Source organism: Somniosus microcephalus, chromosome 19 (assembly GCF_052327205.1).
Source record: "Somniosus microcephalus isolate GS21.2 chromosome 19, FLI_Smic_1.0, whole genome shotgun sequence".
In the NCBI taxonomy this organism is placed as follows: domain Eukaryota; kingdom Metazoa; phylum Chordata; class Chondrichthyes; order Squaliformes; family Somniosidae; genus Somniosus; species Somniosus microcephalus.
This window is the reverse complement of record NC_141005.1, coordinates 66243972-66258338: the sequence shown is the minus strand read 5'-3', so window position 1 is coordinate 66258338 and position 14367 is coordinate 66243972. Positions and strand designations below refer to the sequence as shown.

At 43.7% G+C, this 14367-nt stretch overlaps 1 protein-coding gene across 4 annotated transcripts in view; it reads right to left on the bottom strand.

Moving 5' to 3' along the window:
* LOC147104564 (peptidyl-prolyl cis-trans isomerase FKBP8-like) overlaps window positions 1-8225 on the bottom strand; it is a 49997-nt gene extending 41772 nt beyond the window's left edge. For 2 of the 4 annotated variants that reach the window (XM_085961960.1, XM_085961962.1), the window contains exons 1-4: window positions 7809-8224; window positions 7548-7717; window positions 4892-4980; window positions 1773-1990 (exon numbers count right to left, since the gene is read on the bottom strand). In XM_085961960.1, the coding sequence (XP_085818086.1) occupies window positions 1773-1990; window positions 4892-4980; window positions 7548-7717; window positions 7809-7875 (544 nt within the window). In that variant the 5' untranslated portion in view covers window positions 7876-8224. Of the gene's footprint in view, window positions 1-1772; window positions 1991-4891; window positions 4981-7547; window positions 7718-7808 lie in introns of all 4 variants that reach the window. The other 2 variants (XM_085961959.1, XM_085961961.1) reach the window with 2 other exon arrangements.
* Between the last annotated feature and the right edge of the window lie 6142 nt (window positions 8226-14367).

The window sequence follows — 14367 nt, the reverse complement described above, 5'->3', positions numbered from 1 at the left end:
TCCTATCTATGTCATTGGTACCAACATGGACCACGACAACTGGATCCTCCCCCTCCCACTCCAAGTTTCTCTCCAGCCCAGAGGAGATGTCCTTAACCCTGGCACCGGGCAGGCAACACAGCCTTCGGGACTCTCGCTCTCGGCTGCAAAGAACCCTATCTATCCCCCTAATGATACTATCCCCTACCACTACAACATTTCTTTTTACTCCATTTTACTCCAATGATGCTACATTGCTTCATTGCGGAAATATTGCATTTCCTTCATGTTGGGCTTCTCGGGTCTCGGTGCAGATACTGTTGGACTTCACATCAAGGTTTGGGCTTCAAAGGCATTGAGGGATTGCTCCTCCATCTCAGTGGACTGTAGAGCAATAACAATGATGATTCACAAGTATAAAGTACCTTTAACATAATAAAACCGTCAAGGCACTTCACAAGTAGGCATAATGAAAACTAACACCAAGCCAGGAAGAAAGAGAATAGGAAGGGTGACCAAAAGCTAAGTTGAAGAAATGGGTTCTGAATGGGTTTTCAAAGGTTGAGAGAGAGGTACAGTGGTGGAGAAGTTTAGGGAGGGAGTTCAAAGGTGTAACATCGAGGTGGCTGAAGGCTATGCCACCAGTCATGGGTTGAAGAAAGGGGCTGGGGATATACATGAGAAAGAGGAAGGGAGGATTTGGATGGGTTTATAGGGATGGCGGAGACTGCAGAGATAGGGTGGGGCAATACCATGGAGGCATTTATAGATGAGGACAAAGATTTTTGAATTTGACATGATGGTGAATGAAGAGCCAGTATAGGCGAGCGAAAATGGTGATAATAGCCACAAGATGTTGTGCAGGACAGGATATGTGCAACAAAGCTTTGGACAAGTTGGAGTTTATTGACGGTGGAGGAAGGGAGTTCAGCACGGAGAGCATTAGAGTCATTGAGTCTGGAAGTGACAAAGGCGATTAGAAGGATTTCAGCAGCAGAGGAGCTGAGGTGGCAATGTTGCAGATATAGAAATAAGGGGTATTGCTGATGGAAATGGCAACTGCAATGCACTGTGGTATTTTGAACATTGCCCAGTTATCGCTCAGTGATGCCTCAATACATCTAAAGTTATTTGTGCATGTGAGTAGGCGGGGGCTGTGGGTGGAGGTTTTCGGGTTGTAGGCCTGTAGGTGGTTGCAGGTGAAAGAAAGAACTTGCATTTATATAGCACCTTTCATGACCTCAGGACATCACAAAGCACTTTACAGCCAAGTAAGTACTTTCGAAATGTCGTCACTGTTGTAATATAGGAAACACGACAGCCAAGTTTGCATACAGCAAGGTCCCACAAACAGTAATTTGATATTGACCAGGTAATGTGTTTTTAGGTGATGGTTGAGGGATGAATATTGGCCAGGTCACCAGGAAGCACTCTCCTGCTTCGAAATAGTGCCACAGGATCTTTTATATCTGAAAGACAGCACCTCCAACAGTACAGCCCACCCTCAGTAATACACTGAGGTGTCAGCCTAGATTTTTGTGCTCAAGTCTGTGGAGTGGCACTTGAATCCACAACCTTCTGGCGCAAGTGCTACCACTGAGCCAAGACTGAAAGGTGGAGGTAAAGGATATAAGTAATTGAATCGGTGTTTAGATTGTGTTCATGGACTCAGGATGGTAATGCTAACCCCATTAACATAAGTAATTTAAAAGGTTTCCCGTAACATTGCAGCTCAGGAATACAGTTCTAACAGGAAATATAATTACTGTATTCCAAGAAAAATGATTCAATACCTTTGGTGTTTGCATCTATGAGTGTCAAAGCACAAGTGTAGCAAAGGATCGCCAGCTTATAATTCTTACTCTGGAAATAGCGGTTGCCTTTTTCCCGCTCACTCCTGATAATTTTCAGCTGCTCAGCCTTGGGCTTCACCTCCAGACGAGTTCCACTGACTGACAGGAGGTGAACCTCCAGGAGGAGTCTGGATCCTGGTTTCACTTCTGATGCTTCACTGCAAAGTAATTAAGGACATGACTGGAAATGGCTTCCCTGTGGTGAACATGTAACCTGCTGGTTTGGGCTGTTGAATTTTACCTTGTGTTTGCATATTGTGGCCATAAAAAGGCCAATACTGCCACCAAATACACAGGAGCAGAGCCACAACAAGAGAGTTCAATACAAAATATGTCTAAACCTTCAGTTTTACAGCATAAAACAAAGTAATAGTAAGTAATCTAGAGATAGCGGAGGTGGAAATGCATGGTTGGAAAATGAAAGGCTACAACACAGAATATAGACTTCCCAGTTGTTGAGCTAGATGGACCGAGCACCATTTCCCAGTCTTTCTAAATTTTTCAGTGTTAGAGCTCTGCAAGCAAGGTGGATACAGAGAAAATAATTCGTGCAAATTTTGCATTTAAAAGCACAGAACTATCTGAATTCAAACTAAACTAGATAGCTTATTCAAGGGGGAATAAAGGATCCTCTCCTGTTTTGGGTTGTCAGTAAGAGTTTGCAAAGGGGCAGGGGACTGCCGTCACAAAACATGTACAGTTGCTCTCATTGAGACCTGGATAATAACATAAACAGAAAATGTTGGAAACAGCAGGCCAGGCAGCGTCCGTGGAGAGAGAAACAGAGTTAACATTTCAGGTCTGTGTCGTTTGGTAAACGTTAACTCTGTTTCCCTCTCCACGGATGCTGCCTGGCCTGCTGAGTGTTTCCAGCATTTTCTGTTTTTGTTTTGGATTCCAGTGTCCGCAGTATTTTGCTATTGTACTGGATAATAACATCCCTAGTTTGATACAACTGAGAGGTTTGCTAGGCTTGCTAGGCTACTTTTCAGTTAAAAGTCAACCACGCTAGTGTGGGACTGGAGTCATGTATAGGGTAGACAAAGGTAAGGAAGGCAGATTTCCTTCCCAAATGGTCATTAAGTGAACTCGTTTTTTTTTACAACATTCTGACAGTTTCACTTTTACTGATGCCAGCTTTTTTTGTTCCAGATTTTGTTTAAACTGAATTCAAATGTTCAGACTGCCATGGTGGGATGTGACTTCATATTATCTGGATTATTAGTCATAACCACTACACTACCATACTCAGCCTGAAAGCACAGGAAGTAAAGTGTGTAGGAGTGAGGTCAGCAGGTGAGCAGAGCAGGATATTCAGAGAAAACTAAAGTGGGCTAAAATAACCCAGAAGTGTTGGGAATTTAAAATAATATTATGTGGAGGTGAGTCTCGCAAATCTAACTTACAATAAAATATTTTGAGCAATTCATTTAAACAAGCTTCCTAGTCATAAATTAGTATGCAAAAGCATAGTTGATTATGTCAAATTGAACTTTGTTTCTTTTTAATCTATTAATTTAAAACTGCTTTCTAAAATAAATTCATACTGATCATTTATATTTATTTCACAGCGTTAACCGTTGACTCCAGATAGGTGACAATTTGTAATTCCAAGTAAATCAAATTGGTCACCTGACATTTAAACACTTGGGTTAGTATTATTACATATTTCACATATTCTACACATCAACGCATAGTGGCAAATCACAGGAACGCAACAGGGATATATTCTGATTTTTACAAGAGGCCACGCTATCTGTTCATAAACGTGACTATTTCTCAGGATCTGAAGCGCATATCCAGGTCTGAAAGACTGAAGCATTAACTCAGGAGGAACTTAACTTCCTCTGGAGAAAACATCCCGTAAAGCAAAACAAAAGCCCTTTAGTTTGAAGATTGAGTTGAAGTTTGGTCGATGCTTGTTGCTTGGACAATCACATTGATTCTTGTTGAATGTAAGTGTGTTTGTGTGAAATACAAAGATTTGTGAATGATGAATTAGTGGTTGTTGCTGGCTGAAATATAGCCTTTTCCAGAGTGTTATGACTCTCTGTGAAAAGAAACATCTAACCTACCTATTTCTCTAGTTTTTGCATCTTAAATAATGTATCTAACTGGACAGATGTAATCCTTTCGTACTTATAAAAACCTTCAGTCCTATCTCCTCTAAGCCTACATTTTTCTAGTGAAATTAGCCTCAACTCTATCAGCCTATCCTGATAACTAAGAACCATATATCATTTTGATTGCCCTTCTCTGTTCTTTCTCTTGAGAAAAGAGGACGTCAGACAGACAAACAGAAAGATAGAGAAAGGAAGGCAAAGAGAATTAGAGTGTGAGGCAATCAAAGATAGAGTTACAAAAGAGGGAGACACACACAACAATGTTCCCTTTAAGTTGTGCAGCTACGGTCTGGAGGTCCCGTGCAGTCAGCCCACCAACTTTTTAATGGAACAACTGTGCATGCGTGGAAATTTGAATGGGCAGCGCAGCCAAAAAAAATTAAAGGGAACACGGACACACAATATCCTCTTCTGTCTTTAAGCCATGCCATAAGAGATCAATTAATTTAAAAATCTTGCATCTGTCACACTCCAGATATCACACATCAGTTGTCACATGCTTGCTGCTCAGTTACAGGTGCAAAACAATCTTAAAAAAGGAGAAAGCAAGTCAATCTGGAGCCTGACACTTAAAAGCAGTTACAACTGCCCTCTGATCTCAGCAGTTTAAAAGTAGCTCTAATTCTGGGATTTGCCTAACAAGAGCAGTGGTCGTAAAGAAACTGGTCGTAAAGACACTCGCCAGGTTAGGAGCTCAACATCACAACCATGCTCTCTAACCCAAGCAATGCCACAGGAGATCTACTAGCATTCAATCTAATCATAGACAGTAGTGCGAAGGTACAAAGGAATTTCATCTCCGTGTTCAGGCTACATCCAGAAACCAGTCGAGTTTCACTTTCTTGCTTGTGATTTCATCTGAATCTACCAGTCATTTTTATTCTGTAACAATTATTAGTTGATTAATTAATAAAAGAAATCCATGTAAAGTCTTACCTGGATGCTCTTCCGGAACAGAATTTGGAGTCGGTGAGAATTAGTGCTGTTTCGTGTATGTACATGAGGGGCACACAGATTTCCAGGGCCTTGGAGAGGGGAGGAAAATTGTAAGTGTGATTGTGTTAAACAAATCATGTAATATTTTTCTGATACATTTATAACTTTTGTAATTTCAGATAATTTATAAGTGGTCAATTTATGGAACAGGCTCCCGAGGGAGACGATGGAAGCAGTTAGTATTGATTAATTTATATGCGAATTCGATAGATTTCTTTCAGAAAATAAAATTTTGGGGTATAAGCCATGAGTAATTTGAGACAGTAAGTGCAGCGTGCTTGGGAGGAACAGGTGACTTTGGACCTATGGTTTCCAAAGCTCTCCACCATTGGGGTTTTCCTTGAGTCATGTCTGGATCTGTTGTAGACATATTGATAGAGATTGATGGTTATGGTTAGTTAACAACTCCATTGGCATCATGTGGCTACCAGAATGGAGAAGTAGATAGACTTTGGTCTTTTTTTGTCAGGCAATTCCTATGTCCCTATGTAATCAAATTATGTTATACATCAAGACCATGGGCTTGAAAGTCCTTGTCATTGCTCCGCTGACATAAGTGTAGTAAAAGAGCCCCACTTACCTATACTTCTAACCCCGCTGGAGTATCTGGGGTCATATAACTATAATAAAGTTGGCAGGTGCCCGTGCCAACATAGGCGCATCTTTGACACCCATTGCAGGGGTTGGGAAATACTTTGTCGGAAGGCTGCTTAGGGAGTCAATCCAACCACTGGCAATCAAGATTTCCAGGGTCGACCGGGTCATGACCCTGGCCTGGAGACCCTGGTGGGCCCCACTCCCACTTGTTCAGCAATTTGTACAGCGGGTTCATCCCAGCGTTCAAGATTTTGGCTGAAGGCAGGCTGAGGAAATTCCCAGCGTGGGAAATCCCTCCCCTTGGCCACACTGCCTGTGACACGATGGGCCAAATGGCCTCCTTCTGTACTGTTTCATTCTATGATGGGCCACGTTTGGGGCAGACAGAGGTTGCACTCATCCACGGCCTCATTGGGAATTATCTGCCTGGGAGAGGACCTGGCCTATCCGGGTCATGCCTGAATTTACACTGCACTCCCAGCTGAATGCTGACAATTCCCTCTTTACCTAAGGAAATTCAGGGGCCTTATGTTTAAGAATGTTGATATTATTGTGTGTGATATGTGCAAATTGCTCCGTTACTCTTTCAAAATAGTATTAATAAAAGGACAGAAAGCCAATCTACAAGGAAAACTCCTCAGCAACAGAAAATATCTTATAATTTACCTCAGGATTCCATCCCCCCCACCCCCCGCCAAGAACAATTAGCCTCCAGTTGATCTTGGAATGTTACAGCAATGAAATCTTAAGGATTTAAAAAGACACACAGGCTTCCACACAGCTGACCCTTAGCAAGTCGTATAATATGTACTGTGTATAATATTACATGCTGTAATGCTCCTGTCTTTATAAATGATAATATCCTCCAACTTATTATGAGCAATTCTGCAGGAGATCCACCAGTACAATAACATGCAGAATGTGAAGGGAAGTATAGACCAGGAGAGGCAACAGGAAAGAAGCGATGAAGCAAGAATAGCAGTGTAATGGAAGCACGAGCCAGAAGAGATAATGGAAAAAACCATTGTAATTTCACACCCTGATACAGAAAACTAATTACAGTGAACGGTGATGGTCAAACCTTAATTAAAGACCAGGCATCAACATGAAAATATTTGAGTTGATGGGATTGAGTTAAACTGACTATCAAAGTGGGTGAAAAACACTAAATGAATTGGATGGGAATACTGAAAATGTACACAAGATGTGAACTATACACACCTGTGAATCTATGCAATTCTACGTAATCTTCTTCTTAGGCAGTCTCTTCTTAGGCAGTCCCTCGGAACCGAGGATGACTTAATACTGTACACAGGTTATACATTATAGACAGGTGTGCATTACTGACATAGGTGTGAATTGCAGACGGCGGTGAATTATATACAATTGCGAATTAGTCACATATTTAAATTATATATATGTGTGAATCATGCAATATAGACAGATTTGGATTATACATAGAAGTCAATTATAGACAGGCAGAGTTACGTATAGGTGAATTATAGCTGAGTGTAAGAATACACAGGTAGTATCATAGAAAGGCAGTAGATATGCACGTGAATTGTAGCAGAGTGTAAGGATACAATTAAAGGCAGATACGAATTATAAAGCACTGTGTAATATGCATAGTTGTGAGTTGCAGACATTTGAATAGCCAAAGTGTGAATTATAGATGACGATGAAATATGGCTGTGAAATACGTACAGGTTTAAACTCTAGAGATCTGAATTATGTATCAATGTAAAATTTACACAGATGTGAATTCGACACAGGTTTAAACTTCACAGATTTGAATTCTGCCTAAGTGCTAACTCTACACAGATGCAAATTACACACCTGCATGTATCCTACCCAGATGTGACACGGGTGATGGGTGTAATTATACAGAGCTGTATTATGCACAGGTGTGACATACACAGCGGTGACTTCTAATGCTAAAGGGGTTATTGCTTTTGTGAGGTGGCATGCTGGTTTGTGCCAGTGGTGTTCTGTCACCCACCTTAATGACATCCCTTCCATTTATGGTGAACGAGAGCCTCTGCCGGCCCAGGATGACATCTCCATTTTCATGCATTATCTTCACCCAGATTTTCACATTCTGCCCATTTCCCGGCCTCTCGAGCTTAGCATTGCCACACTTTAGAATCTTCTTCTTCAGCAGCCCATTGCCTGCAACAGTGAATTATTCGCATCAGTTTATCTCAGCTAAGATCTCTGTACCTGTTACATTACTAGTAACGGCACCATTTATTACACCTACCTAGCACATCAATCCAGTCTTTCGGATTGTCCACTACATCGCCGGTAGCATCATGCGTTGTGTCCATGCCCCCGCGGTGTGTTCATTCACAGCGCTCCAGCAGCAACAACGTTGTTAACCCGCCGAATTTTGGTAATGTTTGAAATCAAAACTATCCAATCACAAGAGAAACAGATGCGATCATTAAAAGGCCATCACAATCTGAATGGTCCGTTGCAATCAGGACATAATTTACAAATAAGCGGATGGATCTATGATTCACTGGCGGTATTAGCATTTGATCGCGTAAACATTTCAAGACTTAAATGTCTCAATGGCAAGTTACTGTTTAGAACATTTTTCGAACACAGATTGTTGTATCACAGAATGTTATCCTGTTACTACGGATACAAGTTTGATACAAAGATGTCAGTTAGAAGCCGTTTAGAATTAAATTTACTAAGAAGGAAGGAACGTCACAGGAGACTGTTTATCCCCTGAGAGGGAGATTGTCCTGGACTCTGGATCAACACAATGTGTAACAGTGTAGAGCAAGTGAAATCATGAATTCACAGGCTCTCAGCACTGTCTTTCTAATCATTAGAATCATAGAGTTTATTGGATTTTGCCTGTGACACTGTGGTGTCAGTCTGATTAGGATGCCCTTTAGTTCCAGTTTCTAACTTGCTTGTAACCAAAATTAAACTACTGCCATGAAAACACATGGCAACCTTGGCTCAGTGAAGGTTGTGGGTTCAAGTCCCATTCCAAAGACATGAGCACAGAATCTAGGCTGACACTCCATTGCAGTACTGAGGGAGTGCTGTACTGTCGGAGGTGTCGCCTTTTGGATGAGACGTTAAACCAAGGCTCTGCCTGCCCTCTTGGGTGGATGTAAAAGAGTCTATGGCGCTATTTCAAAGAGGAGGAGGGGAGTGCTCCTGGCCAATATTTATCCCTTAGACAACATCACTAAAGCAGATTATCTGGTCATCAGCACATTGCTGTTTGTGGGACCTTGCTGTGTGCAAATTGGCTGCCACATCTCATACATTATAACAGTGACTACACTTCAAAAGTACTTCATTGGCTGCTAAGTGCTTTGGGATGTCCTGAGGTTGTAAAAGGCACTATATAAATGCAATTCATTCTTTCTTTCACATGTACAGTGATCGATGGTCAGGTGTGAGTACTTCTTTCTTCGGTGCAATAGGGGTTCCTCCTTTGACTTTCTCCTTCTCCCTTCCTGTGCTGGAGGCATTACCTCATGATGACATATGGAATGGATCCCATACAACCTGTCCTCTGGCACCTCACTCAAATGTAAACCTAAACAGTGAATGTCAGCAGACTGGGAGGGATACTGAAGCCGAGTCTGACTTTGTCCTCAAACAATTCAAACATTATTGTGTCATGAGGCTTCATTTGGCATGACCCAATATAAAACGGCGAGCGAGAATGCCTGTTGCATTCATGGGTTAAGATGCAATCACTGGTGTTATTTTTTTTTTGTTTTCTTGATGTGGGCTACATGTGGAGATGACTTGTGTATTTGACATTTGTAGAATTTAGTAACTGTGGCTGTATGATGAGTTAGGTTGCAGATATCTGGCTTTTGAACAGGGTTTTATTGGGTGTCTGATTACAGTTGCCTGCTTTCTTTTGGCAAATCTGCTTTGCAGGTTAAGTTATGCTACTGAATGTTTTCATGGCAGCAATATTGAGGACAACTTGAACAAGGCACATCAACCATCAGTGACTATTGCAAAAAGCAGAGACTTAAGCCCACTGTCAAAGACAGTGTTGTCATGTTTCCATTTTAATCATGCCAATGCTTCACGAGAATGCACAATCATTTTGGATAGATATCAGCTGGCACATGAGCCAGTAGAGGGACACAGGAGCAGGGTGGGAAGAGGTAATTAGAGTGGGAGGAAGCTCGTGTGGATTATAAACACTGGCATAGATCAGTTGGATTGAATGGCCTGTGTCTGTGCTGTAGATTCTGTATAACTCTAGAGCGAGAGAGTGCAAGAAAAGTAGTAACTAATAAGGAAGTGCAGGAGTGAGTTCAAAGAAAGGAGTAATTAATGGACTAAGAAATATAGAGGAACAGTAAGTGGGAAATAGAAACCAAGTGCAACAGGAGTATGAACCAGGGAGAGCAGGACACAAGGGTCAAGTGCAAGGTGAAAGCTTGTGTGAGGCACTCACTAAGAATCATCACGAGAGGAGCTACATCGTGAGACCATAACCTGGACTTGCACTGAGATGTTGACTGAGGCTCAAAGTGTAAGAGAGCAAGATTGAACTAAAGCAGCCAAGGTTGAGAGACAGAACAGTACAAGAAGGGGAACAAAAGGTAGAGACTCATATACCAGGCCTCCGCCCTCTTTGTGCATGACTTTCGCCTGGTTTGGAGGCAGGTGCAGGAAACTCCTGCCTAAAGCAGGACAGGAGCCTCATTAAAACATTCAAACAACAACATCTCCTGCATCTTTTTCTGTTCCTTACATTGCTGCTACACCACTTCCAAATCATGCCTGTATGTAATGGGCATCCAACGTTGCCAGGGAATCACCTGCAGACAAAATTTACTTCAAGGGCAAAGTAAGAAGATTAAGCAAACAACTTTGACTCCATTTCTGCACTAATTTTTTAATTTTAGTTTTGTTTTCTTCAGCTGCCATTTAGTCTTTCATGAATGTAAAAAATGTTCAGGTTTTTCATGAGATAGTCTCTGATTTAGTGTGACTGGTCACTCACTTAAATGGACCTTGTGCGTCCAGAATGCATCTTTCACTGTCCGATATCTATTAAATGATAGTGTGACCCAGGGATCATAACAATAGCAACCTTGCTGCATATACCGACTAGTGTGACATTACACATGCTGCTCTGTGCATTCCCCTGTCATGTCAAGACGAGACACAAGTGTAAACCAAAAGGCTGGTTTATTTCACATAATATACATGAATTAATATAGTTTTAACAGTGAGATACGTCACTTGCTTAAGCTCCTCATACTATGAAAAAAATACCATTGACGTATCTCTACCGATGCTCTGAGCGAATGCCCATTTTCAAGCTAACAAGCCTTTTCTTTCAAATACAGCATGTTTGGGTTCATGCACCTATTTGTGTCTGACAGCTGGAGGGGGAGGGGGGGTGGTGAGATAGGGTCTTCTGACCCCTCCCTTAAGTATTTGAGGGTGGGGAGTTTGGCCCACTGAGCAGTCAATCATCAAGGGCTCTCTTAGAGCAGTGAGCAAACTAGTGTCTTTTATTAAAAATAACCACAGAAAATGCTGGAAATACTCAGCAGGCCAGGCAGCATCCGTGGAGAGAGGAACAGGGCTAACGTTTCAGGTCTGGGACCCTTCATCAGAACTGGAAAAAGCTGGAGATGTAACAGATATTAAGCAGGTACAGAGACAGGGGGGTGGTGGGGGGCCGTTTAGGAGGGGAGGAAGGAATTGAAAGAACATACTGTGCTTATGTAAGAGGCAGGAAAGATAAAATGTTGCAAATGGGAGTGGCAAAAATCATACAGCATGAAAAATGGGGGCAGGGGTTATTGTCTGAAATTGTTGAACTCGATATTGAGTCCGGAAGGCTGTAAAGTGCCTAATCGAAAGATGAGGTGCTGTTCCTCGAGCTTACGTTGAGCTTCATTGGAACAATGTAATAGGCCGAGGACAGAGAGATCAGAGTGGGAGTGAAGTGGAGAATTAAAGTGACAGGCGACTGGAAGCTCAGGGTCACCTTACGGACTGAACGGAGGTGTTCCGCAAAGTGGTCGCCCAATCTGCATTTGGTCTCCCCAATGTAGAGGAGACCGCATCGTGAGCAGCGAATACAGTATATTAAATTGCAAGAAGTACAAGTAAATTGCTGTTTCACCTGGAAGGGGTGTTTGGGGCCCTGGACAGTGGGAAGGGAGGAGGTAAAAGGGCATGTGTTGCATCTCCTGCACTTGCACGGGAAGGTGCCGGGCGAAGGAGAAGGGCTGTTCGCCAAACAACAACAGCCACCACCCTTGTCAGCAGGTTTAATGACAATGTTAGGATTGGATCAGAGAGAACGGAGTGCTGCAAGTTCAGAGGGAGGTAGGTTGGAGTGAAAGAGGGGAGCAGAGAAATTGAGACGGCCGATGTCACGTCAGCAGTTAGCAATGAAAAGATCTAGCGAGGGTAAGAGGCCTCAGCTTCATCAACTCTTGGACACCAACGCCCCTCCGGAACCTTCTACCCCGTCACTTTCCTCTGATCCCATCCCTTCTTCCAACCTCACCCCCTGCCGTGTTTTCACTATCCCCTCTGACCTTCCCCTCTCTGACCCCGAACGATCAGTCCTCAGCAAAGGCCTGAGCTTCATCCCCTTACGCCCCCATCTCAGTGAATTTCAAGCTCGGCACGATGCTGAGCTCTTTTTCCATCGCCTTCATCTCCATGCCCACTTCTTTGGCCAGGAGTCTTCCCCCCGCACAGCTGACCCTTTCTCCCGCTTTCAGAATTCTCGTTCTACTTGGAACCCTCCCTCTGGCCTCTTACCCTCTCTAGATCTTTTCATTGCTAACTGCTGACGTGACATCGGCCGTCTCAATTTCTCTGCTCCCCTCTCTCACTCCAACCTACCTCCCTCTGAACTTGCAGCACTCCGTTCTCTCCGATCCAAACCTAACATTTTTATTAAACCTGCTGATAAGGGTGGTTTGGCGAACCGACCTCTACCGTGCGGAAGCTGAACGCCAACTCTCCAACACCTCCTCCTACCTCTGCCTGGACCATGACCCCATTAGCAAACATCAAGCCATTGTTTCCAAGACTGTCACTGACCTCATCTCCTCTGGAGATCTTTCCTCCATGGCTGCCAACCTCATAGTCCCTGAACCCCGCACAGCCCGCTTCTACCTCCTTCCCAAGATCTACAAACAGGACTGCCCTGGTAGACCCATCATTTCAGCCTGTTCTTGCCCCACGGAACTTATCTCTTCCTATCTCGACTCTATTTTTTCTCCCCTTGTCCAGTCTCTTCCCACCTACATCCGCGACTCTTCCGACACCCTCCGTCACTTTAACAGTTTCCAGTTTCCTGGCCCCAACCGCCTCCTTTTCACTATGGATGTCCAATCCTTCTACACCTCCATCCGCCACCAGGATGGCCTGAGGGCACTCCGTTTCTTCCTTGAACAGAGGCCCAACCAGTCCCCATCCACCACCACCCTCCTCCGCCTGGCTGAACTTGTTCTCACATTGAACAACTTCTCCTCTGACTCCACTCACTTCCTCCAAATTAAAGGTGTTGCAATGGGAACCCGCATGGGTCCTAGCTATGCCTGCCTGTTCATGGGATATGTGGAACATTCTTTGTTCCAGTCCTACTCAGGACCCCTCCCTCACCTCTTTTTCTGATACATTGATGACTGTATCGGTGCCGTTTCCTGCTCTCGCCCTGAACTAGATAAGTTCATTCACTTCACCAGCCTCCACATTCAACGGATCATCCTCCGCCATTTCCACCACCTCCAGCGTGATCCCACCACCAAACACAGCTTCCCCTCACCTCCCCTTTCAGCATTCCGACGGGACCGCTCCCTCCGTGACACCCTGGTCCACTCCTCAATCACCCCTAACAGCCCTCCTCCTTCGCCTGGCACCTTCCCGTGCAAGTGCAGGAGATGCAACACATGTCCTTTTACCTCCTCCCTTCCCACTGTCCGGGGCCCCAAACACCCCTTCCAGGTGAAACAGCGATTTACTTGTACTTCTTGCAATTTAGTATACTGTATTCACTGCTCATGATGCGGTCTCCTCTACATTGGGAAGACCAAACGCAGATTGGGTAACCGCTTTGTGGAACACCTCCGTTCAGTCCGTAAGGGTGGCCCTGAGCTTCCGGTCGCCTGTCACTTTAATTCTCCGCTTCACTCCCACTCTGATCTCTCTGTCCTTGGCCTATTACAATGTTACAATGAAGTTCAATGTAAGCTCGAGGAACAGCACCTCATCTTTCGATTAGGCACTTTACAGCCTGCCGGACTCAACATCGAGTTCAACAATTTCAGATAATAATCCCTGCCCCCATTTTTCATGCTGTATTCTTTTGCCATTCCCATTTGCAACATTTTATCTTTCCTGCCTCTTACATAAGCACAGGATGTTCATTCAATTCCTTCCTCCCCTCCTAAACCCCCGCCCCCCCCCCTGTCTCTGCACCTGCTTAATATCTGTTACATCTCCAGCTTTTTCCAGTTCTGATGAAGGGTCCCAGACCTGAAATGTTAACTCTGTTTCTCTCTCCACGGATGCTGCCTGGCCTGCTGGGTATTTATAGCATTTTCTGTTGTTATTTCAGACTTCCAGCATCCGCAGTATTTTGCTATTGTATTAGTGTCTTTTATTGTTCAATTAGGCTAGAATAGCTGTCTAACGACATTGAATGAAAACCGCCTTTGCTGATAGCCACGGATGCTTGTCAATGGCCAGCCATTCAAACTGATTAACTCTGGATAGTACTTCAGGAAGCACCCGAATCACATCAGGTCATCCTTGCAATGGCACTGCATGAAAGAGGGCCT